The sequence below is a fragment of the Vanessa tameamea genome, chromosome 16, assembly GCF_037043105.1.
Source record: "Vanessa tameamea isolate UH-Manoa-2023 chromosome 16, ilVanTame1 primary haplotype, whole genome shotgun sequence".
Lineage (NCBI taxonomy): Eukaryota > Metazoa > Arthropoda > Insecta > Lepidoptera > Nymphalidae > Vanessa > Vanessa tameamea.
In genome coordinates this window covers 6,644,909-6,662,719 of record NC_087324.1, presented here as the reverse complement: position 1 = coordinate 6,662,719, position 17,811 = coordinate 6,644,909, and the positions used below count along the sequence as shown (strand labels likewise).

Below are 17,811 nucleotides of genomic sequence, written 5' to 3'. Positions count from 1 at the left end.
TGTATGTATTTAAGGACTTAATGTTAATAATTCGTAGGCACTTGGTGTATTTCATTATTTTTGTAATAAATATATTTGCCTTAACGTAGCTGTACTATATTGTGCCTCACACTCCTCGACGAATTTGAATTTTGTAGCAAGTTTTAGGGGAAAATAATAATAATAATATATGTGATATTATTTCAGATAATAATTTATCTCTTTGATAAATTTTATTCAGTTCGGTTTAACTGTTTTGGCGTATCTTCCATCCATTCAAAAAATTCCCATGAATAAGATTGCTTTGGATATAATGATTGGGCTTTACTTTGATTAGTAATCGAAGTCATATAACTAATTTAACGTTATTCTCAATTATCATTGGTTAATGACAGCCGATGACGTAATGGGGGACCAAAGAACGTTCAGTGATTAATCATAATAATTAATCTGACTTGGAATATCTCATTATACATGTAAAGTTTGCATACAGAAACGCGTCGAGACCAGTAGTCGGAATATATACACGTTTGAGCCTTAGATTAAATTTTTCCCAGTGACATTTTCTACATCTGAATAAAGTTTATTCAGATGTAGAATATAGAATATCTATATAAATACATATATACTTGATACTACACCAATTTTTATACTCTTTTCAATCCAAATATTCTATAAGTTTTATTTTGATTAACATTATTAATAGTAAAATTTATATTGAAATACATGTTTTAGGTACATTTACATATTATTATATACGGTAAATTATTGTTACCTTAATAATGATTTTGTATATTTATGTAATGTTTTTTTTTGTGCGTCTATCGTGTAATAAGTACTGTATCGGAATGAGACTATGACCAATAAAATGCGTATTCGAACGTAGTTGGTTATAGGCTATTATTTCATTTTATACGTAAACTAATTGAAAAAAAAGTATCTGTAAGAAGTGTTCTCAATTTGAGTATTAAATACTTATTATACCGCATATTGTATATTTATAATGTTTTTATATTTATTTGTCTAAAATATCCGCTGGCCAAATGGTAGGTATTTATTGGGTAATAACTCAATAAGTGTAGTGTGACGTTGCGCGTGAGTGTGTAAGTGATGTGTCTCTTTGTTTGGTTACAGACATGCAGCCGCGTTCCGTGCGCAGCGTGGACGCGCCGCACGAGCGCGAGAAGCGCGTGAAGCGCTGTGCGTGCAGCTGTGCTTAGTCGTGCTCGAGCGCCGCATGAGCGCTACATTCTCCGTCCATCCCTAAAATTGTCTATAGTACGGTTTCGGTTAATGTAAATAAAAGTGTTACCTTTTCAAATCCCGTGCTGTTTCTTTCGTATTCCATGTATCATATTGTTTTAATGAATAATATTATTGTACATCAAATAATAATAACGACGAGGTAAATTGTAAGTCACTTGCAAATACTGTAAGATTATTAATTAAGCATTTAATATCGAAGATTTGTGATGTCTTCGCCGCGCCGGTTAATTAACAACCGTACCGTGTTAACGAATCTGTCGGGATATTGTGGGCCGTAATCTAACATTAAATTAAATTTAACCTATTTTTGTGATCCTAAATTAAATTTTAATTAGTTTTAAATATGTTTTGAGTTTTAATTTTGTTCCATAAACCTTTCGCTTCAAAATGTTATTTTATTTATAATACTAGTTTTTCAAATATACCTATATCCTGACGCTTGCACTTCATCGACGGGTGATAGTTTAAGAGAGTTACATGTATCTCGAAATGAAATTTAGTTATAAATCTTGCACATTGAGTAAAACCTAACGAATGATTATGGCCTGGGCCTTTCATTGATCATAATTAATCTTGCATGTGTCTGATGAAATGATGGAGCAGCGTGGTGGTATTGATACTTCGAACCTCCTTCACAAAAGGGCAGCAGCTATCCCAGCAGCGGATATTTACAAGCTGCTATTTACTACTCGAAATGTGGCGGTGGCACCATGAATACTACTCTTCGGAACTCTTAATTTACGTAACAACAGGGGAAAATATTTTCACTTAATATCAAGTAAAATATAAAATAATTTTATATTTTGAAACAGGCAGCATGACAATAAAATATGGAACGTCTGTCTTATTTATATTATTTAATGTGTTATTCTTCCAAATCAGTAATTCCATAATTTATTTAACACGTAACATAATAGGTAAATAGTAATATTTTTAGTTTAGGAGTTTTTTTAATAACCAATGTGTTCTTAATCAGTATAAAAATCTATCTTTCCAATTTAAAATAGCCATCAGAAACGATTTATGTCGGCATTTCTTTAATAAAATGCGCTCTTAATCCTTGATAAAGTTATGAAATCTGGTTGTGACGAGAAAATAATACGATCCTATTTACCTTGATAACTGGTTCTAATGGAACACCAACAAAGCGATCTCTTTAATATCGCATTTTAATACACAAAGGTTTTCAAAAAATCTTTACTGTCTATACATTACATATAGGATTTAATCTCAAGATATACTGTATTCCGATTTAAAAAAATGTTAAAGAGTTAGATAGCCCATTTAATGAGAAAGGTTAGACTTTAAATCATAAAACGACTTACTTAGAAGTGTGGAATTAACTAATTTAAATCAGCGTAAATTTAAAAACTACAGAAGTCACAAAATTGCAAAATATTTTCGTCTGTTTGTTTCTTTAGCTCTATATAGTAGTACTCTAATCTCTCCTTAGTAACTGTCACACATATATAGAAATATATTTCTGTCGTAACTGTTTTTGTTTCCTTCTTAGTGACGTCAAAACATTTGTACTTAAAAAGTTTTATTTTAACCTTCTTCATAAATAAGGTTATCAATTCGGTTGCTTTTTTATTTTATTTTTATTACCTCAGAACTCCATTATTTATAAACGGATTTAGAAATTTTCTTTTTTGTTTTGGATGGTACAATTACCCGTTTGATCCTATCTAAAACTTGAAAAAAGAAACTGTAATTTTTGCATAAAAATTTATGTTATTAAACGGACTATATTGATTAAACGGACAACTAAAATCGATATTTGAATGCAATAAAATCGTTAGCGTTAGTTATTACATAAAAATGATAGTTTAAATTGTTTCTAGATCTTAACGTTACATTTCTTAAAATAGAATGAAGTGTGATTAATTACTGATAAGATATATCGATTGCCCGTTAATATACAAATTCTTCATTATTGTGCATCTTTTATGCAAACAATAATTTGTCGTAAGGGTAGAAATCTTTAGTGTTACAGTATGTCACATTTATAATAGGACTTATTATAAATTCCGATTTATTAACATGGGTGATGAACACAAAACATTTTCTATCCTTGTGAATACAGTGCAATAATTTATTCATAAATCAATATTTTGTCGCGGAATGATAAGACATGTATACGTACGGGTTAGTGTATGTACAAAAACGTGTATATACTTAGAATATCCTTTATGTTTCCATAGAATTGGATTCTGTTTATTAGAAATATAACTTTGGCTATATATATATTAGTTTATTATATTTATTTAGGAAGCACTTACACTGACAATGCACGTCAACTAAATGGATCCACGATGTTATGTCCTTGTGCCAGTAATTATATTCACTCGCTTATCAAACTCGACCGCAGCTATTCAAGGTATTGCTGTTTTGTGTGTTATTTACTCACCTAGACGGGCTTTTACCGGCAAATTCATTTTGCACGATCGAATTTACCGACAACAAATTCATCATGCATATTTTGAGAATAAATTATGGAATCTGTTCAAACAAATATTATCAGACGTTTATATTTGCTTTATTATAAACAGTTGACTAATTTACTAGTGTTTTCGATCTAGCAGTCAAGTTTCAACCCGTGGTAGGGCTTTGGGCAAGCCCGTCAGGATAGATACTAACCACTCATCAGATATTCTACAAATAGCAGTACTTAGTATTATTGGGTTCCAGTTTGAAGGGTGCATGAGCCAGTGTAACTACAGGCGCAAGGGACATAACATCTTAGTTCCCAAGGTCGGTGACGCATTGGCGATGTACGAAATAGTTAATGTTTCTTACAGCGCAATTGTCTATGGGCGGTGGTGAGAAATTACCATCAGGTGGTCCTCGTCCGCCTACCTATATATAAAAAAAAAATTGTTTTATCTCTGCAAAAAGTCTAAACAGCACAGTAATAGCCTGTAAATATCTTACTGCTGGAGAATGGCCTCTCTTCTTTTAGATTATGTTTAGAATATTGCATTAGGGAGTCAAATGTATACGGACTAAATTAACCAGAAAAAAAATTAGTCCTTCGTACTTTTGTTTTTACTATATATATATTTATGAGGTGAATAGGCTGAAATAGCTCCTCGGGCGAGACTGATCACCTGTCACGCGCTGTCCCCATTTCAAATAAGTACGAATACAATATACTGTTAAACTAAATTCTTTATTGGAGGAATCTAGTGAAGGGTAGTTTAATATTATATCGTCCTTTTCGATGGGATGTTTTATTTATTATACTGGTACTAATTTATTTATATAGCTATATTTAAAATAATGTCGACAATTGTCCTATGTGATCCACCTAATTTTGAGTATAATTTAAATGTAAAATTTAAACAATATGTGGCCATTAATAAAAAACCAAATTGCAAAAATAAGTTATAGACTTACAGTGTTATTGCAATATATACAGCATACAAAACATTACATGTAATATTAAAATCTTAAAATTATAAACATCGTTAAATTTATGATTTTTAATCTGTCCAATGGAAAACGTTCTTAGATATAACGATTGATTTTAACGGACAACTCATGCCACACAACGGAAGCTTCATGAGACAGATAGAGTTATTTTCTTTTCTCTATCAGCCCAGCTCAATGTTATTATAATGAAGCCAATAAAATTATACCAAATAAATTCAACATACAATGTCCCACCTTTTATAACTTACCGAAAATTTTCATTTGACAAAAGGCAGATGGAACTCTAGTAACATTATATCGAAACAACAAAATCAAATATAAAATCAAAAGCGAATTCAAATTCTTAGTACGAAACGACGCTTCGTTTTGTTAATACGTCAAAAAGTGCTTTTTTAATGATTATTGACGTGTTAACACATTGTTGATTACTGTATGACATAACGGGAATTTGCATTCGATTTTATAATTTCACTTTATATCACGCGTCGCTTTTGTTTTGTAAGATGATATATACACAAACTTTTTCATTTATAATATTAGTTCATAAATTTAATGATCAACTCTATCGCCATCATTATTTTCACTTACTGACTTTGACTTAAAGTGTTTTAAGCTAAAATACCTCCTGTGTGGGATAATGTAATGGCAGTGCCTAGTGTTAGATTGTCCTTACTAAAGAAAGATAGATGATGTGAACTTCAGTAGCCGTCACGAGCAATTTATAGCTCTTTCTTGTTAATAAATTATAGCAGAGTAAAATAAAAAGTACCGAATTCGAAAAGTTTATTCAGCAATTTACGTTTTATCTACATCGTTTTGTTTTTTTATTTTTATATGTGAATTCTATTAAAACAAGTAAAATTAACATTAAAAATTCAAATAAATTACGATTGTCAAGTTGTATCAATATTTAAACACGATTTACTTTCGAATAAGTTCGAATTGTCCATGTTAATTTTTATATTTAAATAAAAAAATCATTCAATAACCTATTTTGTTTAATATCGCTGGTCACAAAAGAAGAAAAAGTAAGTATTCATAAAAAACATTATTTAAAGTGACCAAGGTAGAAAATTTATAAAAAAAAGTTCCTTTCTGTTTTATAATTAAAAAATTATAAAGGAAACAAAGACTTCATTCTAAGGATATAAAAATATAGATAAGCTGAACAGAAACAATGGGGATGCATTTCAAGAGCAGCATGAAACGCGGTAATAGGATTTCTGTGGAATTGATCTCGTCCGGGCTCGCGCCGTGTCGCTTCTTCGTCTGCTCATTAAATAAATATCAAACTTTTGCATTATTATATATTTTATGCAAATGTTCAATAGTAAGACTAGAAATTGTTTTGGATTTGTATATCTTTGAATTAAATAATTATTATGACTGATATTTTATTATTAATTACAGGATTTAGTATTAAGATTTTTATTTCGGTATTAGAAATATTTCATTAAGTATTATTAAGGTATCTGTTTAATAGGTATAGAAAGTCAATTCATTTTAATCACTGACTACAGACTTCAGTTAAAAATAAATAAAAATCAAAAACTTAAAATAAATAAGTATATAATAATAGTTATATACATTGATTACATCTGTGAGCACATAATATGTACATGGAATTATAATTAACTTATATGTTACTGACTTGGCACTTCATCACAGTAGCCGTGCTATAATTCGGTAACGAATTATTTGATTTACATTGTAATTTAAAATTAAGTGTAATTAATGTGATGTAAAGGCAGAGTATAAGGATATTCAACGTAAAACCTAATATATAACTTACAAGAACTGTGGAGAACGATCTGAAACACCACAACTTTATGACGTCCTTAGAAAAAAGATAGAAATTTACATCCAGGCAAAGCAAAAATGTAACAATAGTAAGACTTCTTGCGAACTTCCTTATTTTATCGGTTAAGACTTTGTATAAAACTGCTAAATAAAATAATGTCCCTAAAAGAATGAGCGGCCATCTAAATAAGAGGCAAATTAAAAAGTACGACATCCATTCATCCAGCACTTTCGTAACAATTATGACTGTCCAGACGACACTGACAGGAATCGGGATCAGCCATGACCAGCATATAACACTATACAGATTATATTTACTTATTTTTACTATCACTGTTATTAAACTATCGTACATATGCTTTATAAAGTAACAGACTAGAACGATAATAACAAAATCTATATAAATTGTAAAGCTTATTAATGTTATTTGAACTTTCAATGATGAATCGAGTTCAGTCTTCGCATTCATAAATTGTATAAAGAATATAAATCTTTTAATAAATCGCGCGACACTCAGCTGCATTAACATTTGATTTCTGTAGTTTGTCCTCCAGCGAGAAATTTTGAGAGCTGCGACAGTTGATAACAATAACTCTAGAGCTGTCATAACAATTTCCAATATTATGAAAGTTTCAAAGACGCCAGAGTGATCTCGTATTTCATTTTTAATCGAGATAGAGTGTGAAGATGAATTGTACATGACTTCTGGAATTTCCGTAACATTGTATGTGGTTGGGTCCGTAGTGAGCAAACTCAACTTGTCTTCGAGATCTGATGTAAAATCCGTGGCAATTGTGGTGTCAATTTCCGTCACAGTTTCCATTTCATTCACATGGAGTAGCACTGTTTATTTACTTCACTTCACGATTCACGCTGAAACACTGACAGACTGGTGGGCTGTGTTGCGAAAGGTTTTGAAACAGGAAATAAATACTTGATAAATATTATTCATTCGATTCTTCTTATTCGTATTTGCGGTTGACAAACGTCATTATATTAAAACGTATATAGGAAACCCAAGACTTTATATGTCACAGGTAATGTACCCATAATTATTACATATTATATTTGTATTTATATTAATTAGGTACTGCAACGGTCAAGAGAGAAGAATTGCGGAATTCACGGAATTGGTTGTAATCGACTTAAAGTATACTTAGCTTCCTATGTAGTAATAACACTATTACTTTAAATGAAATATGCAAAAAATAAGTGCGTTTAACGCAATACGTAGAGTATATTAAAAAAAAAAGTTACAAACTCCGTCGGCACAGAGGAAACTTGAACTCGGAATAAATGTGCGATGGATTTTCCATTACTGCATAGAATTAAACTGCAACATTGTTAATAATTGATGTTATTAATGAGCCTGTTAGACAAGCTTTACATGGCTATTATACCATAATGAATACTACAACTAATTAATTTTGAATTTGTATTCATTTATAACAATTTACGAAAACAGCAGATATTTGATTTGTTTGTGTGCATTATATAAAACCTATTGAGATATTTCAATCAAATGGACGTATTAAAAAGTAACAGCTTGTCCCACTGTTGAATTACGGCCTCCACTTCTTTTTAAGGGGGAGATTATTCCTCTACTAGTTCGGGTTGGGGGATACGTATATGGCAGATTTTCATCCGACATATTATGCAGATTCTCTCACTATCTTTACCTTTGCTGAAGATTGAGAGAAGTTATAAAAAAAAATTTAGAACATGAAAATTCTGTGATCCCACTTCAGGTTTGAACAGCATTCTTTAATTGGTATTTAAGTGTTTAAAACACTGGGCCATCTCGGCTCGAATTTGTACGTATGTACATATATATACAGCCACATAAATACATATATACAGCCACATATAGTACCGGTAAAACATCGGAGGCAAGGAATAATTCGCGTTAAATTCGGTGCAACAGGTACATTTTATAGCTATATCTATATCCTCGATAAATTGATAACTGACTTCATTTCAGGGTTGCATGTACAGACCTTTGTTTGTAGTTGTTCGATCAATACCTTTAAAATATAGGTCAAGCTCACTTTGCGGGCGAATTGTTCCAGGTAACGTGTTCCCAGGAACTTGTAGCGTTATTTATATATCATATATTATGTGGCATGTCAATATTGTTGCTACTTTAATGTTGATTGCTTAACAATCTCGAAATACTACAATCTGTTCCACCAAAGAGGAAAATCCTTATATCATTAATTACAGCTGAACTGCGCAATTAGCATATTTTACTCTGCCTTCAAAGGTACGTCAAAACTAATTTAATTTTGGTTATGAAGTAAAAAAAAAAAACAGTTTCAATGAGTAAACTAAATGTAACAGCTGACTTTTAATTTATTTTATCACTGCCTCTTACAAGCACTTTTTAAATTAACAAGATTAAATTAAATTTAAACTTACCACTGGCACGGAATGTATATTGTTACGAGAAGAACCGTCAGGAAACACTGCAGGTATACTTTTCCGACAGTTCAATTACAAAGGTACGTCAATTTGATTTTATTAAAGAATATCATTAATCTACAAAATAGTTAACAAAATATGTTTATTAGTAAATAAAATGTTAAATAAAAAGCATAAAGTAGGAAAGAAACTAAACGTCCTACTACTGGACTGAGGCATCTACTTACTCCACTACGCTGCTCCAATGCACGTTGGTGGATACATATGTGGCAGATTTTCCTCACGATTACCAACGACTTCGAGCACGAAAGGAAATACGAGCACAAACTACGCACATTAAATTACAGTGATGCGTGCCCAGGATTGGTCACGCGTTCTAGCCACTGGGCCATGTGACGAATAGATCGATACGTTCCAAAAGTTATCGTAAAATAAGAAACTATGAATAATTTCGATACTATGAAAATAAATACAATATCAATAAAATTGTTAAGTAGTAAGTTACTATGACACCAATAAATTCTACGAAAACAATTCAGTGTTTATATTGACTCATTTCAATTATACGTATTAAATGATCATATAGAATTGATATTTTGAACATTGTTTGATTGATGCTTTATTTACCTTATATAATTTTGTTATCACAATTCATTATTAAACACGATTGTTTAAAATAACAAGAGGAATAAATATGACTTTATTCAACGCGATGTGATTCCTTGACGCTGTGTATATTATGTGGTCGTACTCGACATACTAATTTCCTGAGAGGAATTGATAATCACTACACTGCTTTGGTTGACTAACGGACAGTTAAAGGCTGTTTCTGAAGTCTACACATTATCTTTTATATTTGAATTACATCAAAGTGTTGTTTTATCTTATCATAAGTGGTGTACTTATTTATGTATTTCCATAATTATCTTCGATTCTTAATTTAATCCGTAACGTTTTTCGTTTGTATTTATATAATTTATGAGGATTACGAATTATGTTTTTGTGTTTACTTTTTATTAGGATAGTAATATAAATATATTTCATTAATTATATTACCATTCGACAGTCTACACACAAAAAACTACTACTAACAGTCTGCTTACGCGACAAGATATTGGATTAGTCCGTCGGAAGCTTTCGCGATAAGTAAATACTAATCTCTTTAATGCACATCATAAAATGAACTAAAAAGTATTTAATTGGATATTTTATTAAAATATGTACTAAAAAAATCGACTTTCGTAGCATTAGACCGCCATTTTTTAATGACTTTGATAATTAAAATTTGTACTTTATTCAATAAGGTGTAGTTTATTGCTTAATTTTATTATTAATTATTTGCAAACATAAATTGTAAAAGTTTTAGCATGATTCGAAACAGGGATGTGTATTAAGCGTTCAAATTCGAAGTGATCGTCTTGAGGATTGAGGCATTGTTTATAACAAATCTCCCCTTACCACTCGAAACCTCCGCATTGACTACGTTCGACCCCGTAAGCCCCTCGTTGTCCGTAGTCGTTACAAGTTTCGGCCGTTCGGGACTGAAAGGATCAATTCAACTTATTTTCTATGCCATAAGCTAGATCAATATTGGTAATATCGCTTGTGGTTTGGACGAAATAGTATAAATATATATTTAAAATATAGTATAAAAAGAGACCGCCCCGGCTTCGCAAGGGTTTCAAAAATTTATTAATTAAGAAATATAAGAGGTGTATTACTTTTATAACGTTTATTCATTATTTTACAATGGCAATAATAAGTTTATTATATAAGTATGTTAGAAATGTGAATAGTATAAAAGTGGTCGTAATTTAATTACAAAATTTTCATTACAATTTGTTCACAGCTTATAAATTCAAATTTGGGTATCTAACTGTCAAGGTCGAAATTTTATTGTAACAGCCGTTTATCCAACCAGCTGTTTTCAAGCAGCGAACGATTTTTGAATCAGTGATATATTCTTAAGTACTCATTGGAATGATTTAGTGGAAAAATAGTTAAAAAATATAGTATTTAATTTATTTTTGACATTCACCCAAGGTAAATAACATATTTATCCGAATAAAAAAAAAGTTAATTAGAGAAAATGGCTTTGAAAAATAATAATTTTTTTGTAAAACTGAAAATAGCTATTATGGTACCATAGAAGATAGTAGATATGTGCATAGCCAGCGTTAGCCATGTAAGCGAAAGCAAACGAGGTTTGTATGTATACAAAACTCGTTTATCGCTCTTTCTATTTGTGGAAACCGCAGAGTAATACTAAAATTAATAATGTTATTTAACTAAATAACCTATAATTAATAAATAATCAAGTACGTACGTTTAAAAATAAAAAGTACCAAAATATATATAATACAAAGAAATTGGCTCTTAGATTATTACAACTCAAAAGTTTGTTGTTTTGTATTTCCTATTCATTAACACTATTTGGTCATGACTTTTCTTTTAATATTCAAAACCATTTTATTAATTATAAACTAGCTATGACCGGAAGCCCAGAATGAGTTCTCTCACGGCTCTATCATGATTATGTCTGCTATGTATGCGAGTTTGCAAAGGCTGCCCGGTCTGGACAAAGTTTGATTAATTGTTATCAGACTGTTTCTGGTTTATAGTTGACAGATGGGGTATTCCTCTGTATGTTTAACTACAAAAAATGAATGTCACTTTACGTATATTAAATTTTATGTATGCAATGTCAAATTAAGAGATTAATATTTTAGTTATATCTAAATATATTATACCGTTTATTTTATTTTTTCTATTTTAACAGTTATAAATAATTTACCTATCTATTTGTTTCATTGATATATAGAAGTATTTAGAAGACCACAACAGTATTATATATTCTAGATAGGAAGGTATGATGTAATAAAACATAGACAACATATACCTAAAAACTGTGAAAATAAAATTCAAGGTATACCTTAGAATAGTGATCTGTTATAGTAGATATATCTTTAAACCTCGTATAAAATATTTTCCTTTACTGTAACTAAAGTATTTATTATCAAATATCATGTCAGAACTTTTTATCTTTAAAGCAACCTGATTTTAAGTATTCAACACTGTCTATTGACAGTTAATATTTCTTACGATGTCTTATTACTGTAAGAAATATTAACCATCCCATACATCGCAACCCGAGATGTCATTAACCTTGTGCTACATTTTAGTTACACTGTCTCACTCACCCTTTAAACATAAGTAATATTGCTATTTGGCGGTAGATCATATGATTGCTCCTTCATTAGTTCATAAAATATTGTGTACAATATAAGGTTTGAATGATAAATAGAGTTTAATGCGTTTCTTTGTCTTTATTTTACTATACTCTAAGGTGTAATCGGGACTTCAAATTGGAGCAACCGAAAACAAAATACTTTTTTACTAACTTCGCTCAATAATTCACACTCAACAAACCTCTTTACTAGAGATTTTGTTTATGTTTAAACAACTGAAAATCAGTCTAATGGTTTAATCTTTCGCAAAAAAAATACCTTGTTCAAAACATGTTTACGATTTCCCGTTATCGTTTGATGAGATAAATGTTAATATTCAATATTGGGCTTTATCGTCGACTTGTAATAAACCTTAACGACTTAGTTAAAGGACATGACTGTTTATGACTCACAATCATTTACGGCTTACTCCTTTGACGTCAAGTGTTCTATACCCATGTAAAAGATATACATTAAGAAAAGAAATGTGAATTTATCCAAATCAAAGTTCTTTATAAGGGAAATGTGAGAAACACAATAAGATTTTCAGCTGAATGTGTATTATGTTAGAGTTGTTGAAGTATTAATCATACATTACATCGCCAACCTTGGGAACAAAGATATTATGTACTTTTTACTAGTCGTTACACTGGTTCGCTCTCCCTTTAAGCCAGGACACAACGATATGAAGTATTGCTGTTTGGCGGTGGAATAAGTGATGGGTAGTCAGCCATTACATTACGCCTTTTACTGTTAGAAGGCTGCAGATCCCATGCGGCTAGTTTAATGCCGGGCCGTTAATATGTTATTGGGTTTTTCTGTAAAAAAAATTTCATTAGCAACCCAAAGTCTAGAAATTGGATGTGTGTTAAGGAGTCCGTGCCTCGAACAGCACGTAAGGCAGGAACTATTTCCGGTCGTGTGATATTTGTCGTCCCATCGGATTCTGTGTGTGAGGGTTTATAGAGTGCACTTGTGTTTGAGCACATAATTGTGCACTATAATATGTGTAGTGTAATTGGTTAGACTGCCTTAAGAATGGCAGGCCGGCAGGACTTGCCGACATCGATCAGCAGGACATGTTCCTACATCGTTAGTATTGTCTAATTATTATATTCACCTTCTAGCTCAAAATTTATATATATATATATTAATCTAAATCATTAAAAAGATTATTTTTTAAAAATTATAACACATAGTCGTGATATTCTGGACATTTAATATTAGAATTAGATGAAAATAAACCATGTCCTAAGTCTGATTACAAATTCAGTATTCAGGTCCCCTGCGCAAAATATAATCAACAGCTTTAATGATAAAATTTCAAACACTTCTTTGGTCCCAAGCTCGATATCCTCTTTAAATTAGAAACAGACGGAATTGTCTGTACTGTTTGAACTACATCCCACAGTCGTGAGAGTTAATTTTGGAAAATGCTTGAGTATTCGGTGCATAATTAGTATTACAAAATTTGTAGCCTGAATCTATTTTTTAAATAACGATATCGAATCTATTTCAACCATTTTAAAGGTATTTACGAATATCTGTTCTTAACAAAAACGATTGAAATATAATAAGAGTTTGAAAATATTGTTAAAGGCGAAGTTGAGGAGGAATTTTAAATCTACAATTAACAAGATTTAATTAAATTTAAAGCCACCGGTTTTGATTGATACATTCTATCTAGAAATTTAGTGAGAAATTCAGTAGTCATTTTCGTTTGTCAAATGAAATATTTCAATTTATTTGTTTTTACGACATCAAAATGCTACATATATAGATATATATATATATATATATATATATATGTAATATTTTATATAATATAATTTAATTTTTAAAGATTTTTTATAATAATAATAATGGATACTTATGGGGCGGCAACTGCAAAAGTGTCTGCGAAATTTTATTTAGTATCGGGTATTCCTCAGGAAGAAAGTATTAACTTTATGGCTAGACTTGACTTTATGAGATTACTTATATTTTTCTTCTTATATTTAGTCTAGATAATTTTATTTCATTAAAGGGAACATTATTTGTCTAATATATGCTGGAGTAATAAATTCAAGAGCGTAAAGTTTAAACACAGTTATGTTTTAGTCAGAGTTAAATAAAAAATGAGTCACTAGAAATGTATGAGACAATGATTTAATATAAAAAATATATCGATACATGATTTGATGTTGAGTAAAATAGGTCCAATTATAATTTAGCTATAAATAGCCTAATATGTTCTTGTTTTGTTATAAACTGAGTGGGATTATTCAGGTGTTACCATACCTTTAAAACATACATTTTTAAGCAGTCATAATCAGCCTGCATGTTATATTTGATGAAGATGTAATTATGTTATTTCCTTTAACTTTTAGATTCAGTGTTGAGATGTTAAATTATTTAAATTGATAAGACAAATGTTTCAGCCATTTTGTTCGTATAAAAAAGTTTATCCACGCTTGACTAAAAGTTCTAAGGTTATTCGAATAACGTCAATTAAAATTTTAAGACATAAATTGTTATTTAAAAATATACGAATAGTGATTTGAGTTGTTTATATCACAATAAGTTTTCAAATATGACAGGAAAATTGACCTTTAATTTAGGCTTTGATTCTTCAAACATCGCCTTCAGTTGTTTCTGTTAGTCTCTTCAGCCATTGACATAACTTTGACTAGTTATGACTAGTGGGGTACATATTTTGCCTTGTAGTGATTATCAATTATAAGTTTCACATTGGTTAATTCTTCTTCTTTTGGTGCATGTCTTTTTCTTGTGCTGCATGTTAACACGCTTATGAGTTAATATGCAGAGATTGCGTGTGGTAGGCGTTGTCCAAATCAAATTAAATAATAATATTGATTCAGAAAATTGCCCTGTCAAGGACTACTAGGAAGAGTTAAGGAAGCAGTAGGTTTTCTGTTTACCTTTATGTTTCTGGTAATCCCAGTTTCAATCTGGAGTATAGAACAAGGATGAATAAGTTTTAGGGAACTATCGCTTGATGAAGCCATAAACGATTTATGGTATCAAAAGTATTATCGAAGTCAACAAACAGAGGGTAATTTATCTTTGAAATTGTTTCGGGTATTGCGAGTACGACGTGAACTGTCTGTGTCTGACAGATACACAATGTATCGGAGCGAAATCTAGCGTTTTTGTTTTAAAAGTACTTTACCAAGTTTTTTATTACAGAGAGAAGCAATATAACTCTCTAGTCGTTGAAACTACTAAGGTCACCCTTTACAAATAGAATATGTAGATTTCCATTCTTCGGTATAGCTTTTTGACACCAATTTTATGAATCGGTGAATCGATAGAGATGTCGTTATGTTGGTTTTAAGGATTTCAGACGCTATAAGCCCTTGGATTTGATTTTTTAAACATTTGGGTAAACAAGCTACTTCTTCAAATTACTGATTAGTATTATTAATTGCTTGAATAGAATTTCCTGTGGCGAAATAAGGCAGATTGTAAAGCTGCTATTTTTAAATTGATGTACCGCGAAAGATGTCAGTAAAATGCTCGTGCCAGGGATGCAGTTGACATTCCACTGTAGTAACTACTAACTAGTATGGCGTAGTGTAGTAATTATATCATCAGATATAGATATCCAATTTCATTTGCGATTTCATTTTACGTTTTGATACTAATAAGTAAATCAAATAATAATATTGAACAAAAAATAATCCACTTAAACGCCGCCGGTTACTATAGTCCAAGCAGCGATGTTATAAGAACTGCAGAGTATTTTATATCGATAATTTTTAGTCTATTTAAAATTCTATAATATTTTTCAATGGATTACTTCAACACATAAAACATGCAGAAAAATGATTAAACAGTAACTAACCTGATAGACGTTGTTTGGTCGTGTGGTAAATTCATTTTGATGATGATATAAAATAAAGCAGTGGAATCAAGAGGCAACTTGTTATATAAGGGCGGTATCCAAAATCTTAAAACTGCTTGAATTACTGCTAAATTTATATACAACAAAAATGAAATCCTTAATCCCGATGAAAAAATTAAGGCTACACGGAACGGAACGTAATTATAACGTCAGTTTTTGGGAAGCCCAATAAACAAGTGCTACCAATCAAATTGAATGTAGTAGTGGTTGGTACAGATATTGTTATATAGAATAATATTATTCTTAACAAAAATTTGTTTTATTAGAGATATACATTATTATTAGATATTGATTATTCCGCACTCACATTGAAGAACTGTTCCTTATCATCACTTATATTTGTGAGAAATTATAAGCGTTGTTGGCCTTGCCTTTTAATTGATCCAATGAATTGCTGTTACAATTGGGTAACACGTCAGTCATGTTTCTTTAAACTTGTTATAGATCCTAAAAAGATAAAGAAAACTATTTAAATATTGGTCTCAGGTTTGAATATTTCACAGTTAGAAAACATCGCATTGTGTTATGCAATAGTACGTTGTGACCATAACGGTTTATATAAAATTAAAGGTTTAAAAGTTCACTAAATCGATAAATTCCATTAAAACCTTGACTGTTAGAGTCTGTCGGTTTTTATATTAAATACGGTGAACGGCTGAACTTTACTGTAAGGTGTATCAAGCAAGGTATCATTGTATTTTATCTACCTTTATATGTATAAGTAAGTGCGTTAGTGTTATTTATATGAAAATTAATAATTCATAATTTTGCACTAACAATTAAATTAAAATACGATTAAGATAAGCATAAGCGAATTATCATTTGATATATTTTTCAATAAAATTTTAAATGCTTCTTAGCAAACGTTTTTTTTTAATATTAATTAATTCCTTAAGAGGGTTTTCGTTTTGAGGTTAAAATTAATAGTAACTTCTTTATCTTGGGCGCAAAAGTGTGCAAACTTTGCTAATCATTCTAATGGCTACTCATTAAGATTTGAATTATTACTAAGAATGTTTGAAGAAAAGTTCGTTTGCACAGACTTTAGTACGTATAGAACATCCATATGAGTTATCAAAATAATTTGAGAAAAATTAAAATTTAGTAGTATTGTTGGAAATTTATTATTAACGCGTAATTGAACAATTCTTTAAAATACATATATAGGTACATGTTACAACGGATTTACATTATTTTGTAATCAGGGTTTTTAATTAAATAAGTTAACAAACTAAACTCGTGCACTAGATCTCTAGAAATTGGACAAACTGAACAAGCAAATGCGTTGCTTGAGAGTTCTACATAATATTGGGAACGTTAATGAGTTTGGTTAGTAAAGAGTAGACTTATGTTCTGTGAGTCAAAATTTTGTACGATATAATATAATTAAAGCACAGATAATATATAAACACGCTAATGATATAAATTCGTAATCATTATTTTTTATTTTATATTTATTGTTCATTCAATTGTAAGTGATGTTACGAAACTTCGTCGATATACGTTCCCTTTGCAAATCCTACATTTTGCTTTAGCTGCAAATAAAGAGAGCTAAAATGTTATATATCCTTAATTACAGTCGCTCTCGCTCAGTAGCTGTTCAAATCAGATCACAGCAATACCATGTTTTGACATTTGGCGATGAAATAAATGATTCAAGGATGATAGAAACTTAGTCAGGTCTGTTCAAAGTTTCACTGGTCAAATATTATTTAACTGGCGCATAATATAATATCTCTGTACAAAATTAACAATGTAATATATTTATGAGTAGGG

General features: G+C 30.4%; 3 protein-coding genes across 4 annotated transcripts in view; 1 reads left to right on the top strand and 2 right to left on the bottom strand.

The window, feature by feature from the left end:
- Positions 1-1,633, top strand: part of LOC113402968 (uncharacterized) — a 53,234-nt gene extending 51,601 nt beyond the window's left edge. For both annotated transcript variants that reach the window (XM_026643360.2, XM_026643358.2), the window contains exon 12: positions 1,114-1,633. In XM_026643360.2, the coding sequence (XP_026499145.1) occupies positions 1,114-1,199 (86 nt within the window). In that variant the 3' untranslated portion in view covers positions 1,200-1,633. The remainder of the gene's footprint in view (positions 1-1,113) is intronic.
- The window catches only part of LOC135193686 (vitelline membrane protein Vm26Ab-like), a 378,568-nt gene that overhangs the window by 74,392 nt on the left and 286,365 nt on the right, over positions 1-17,811 (bottom strand). The gene's annotated exons all lie outside the window — the stretch shown is intronic.
- Tsen34 (tRNA splicing endonuclease subunit 34) overlaps positions 1-17,811 on the bottom strand; it is a 234,808-nt gene that overhangs the window by 97,347 nt on the left and 119,650 nt on the right. The gene's annotated exons all lie outside the window — the stretch shown is intronic.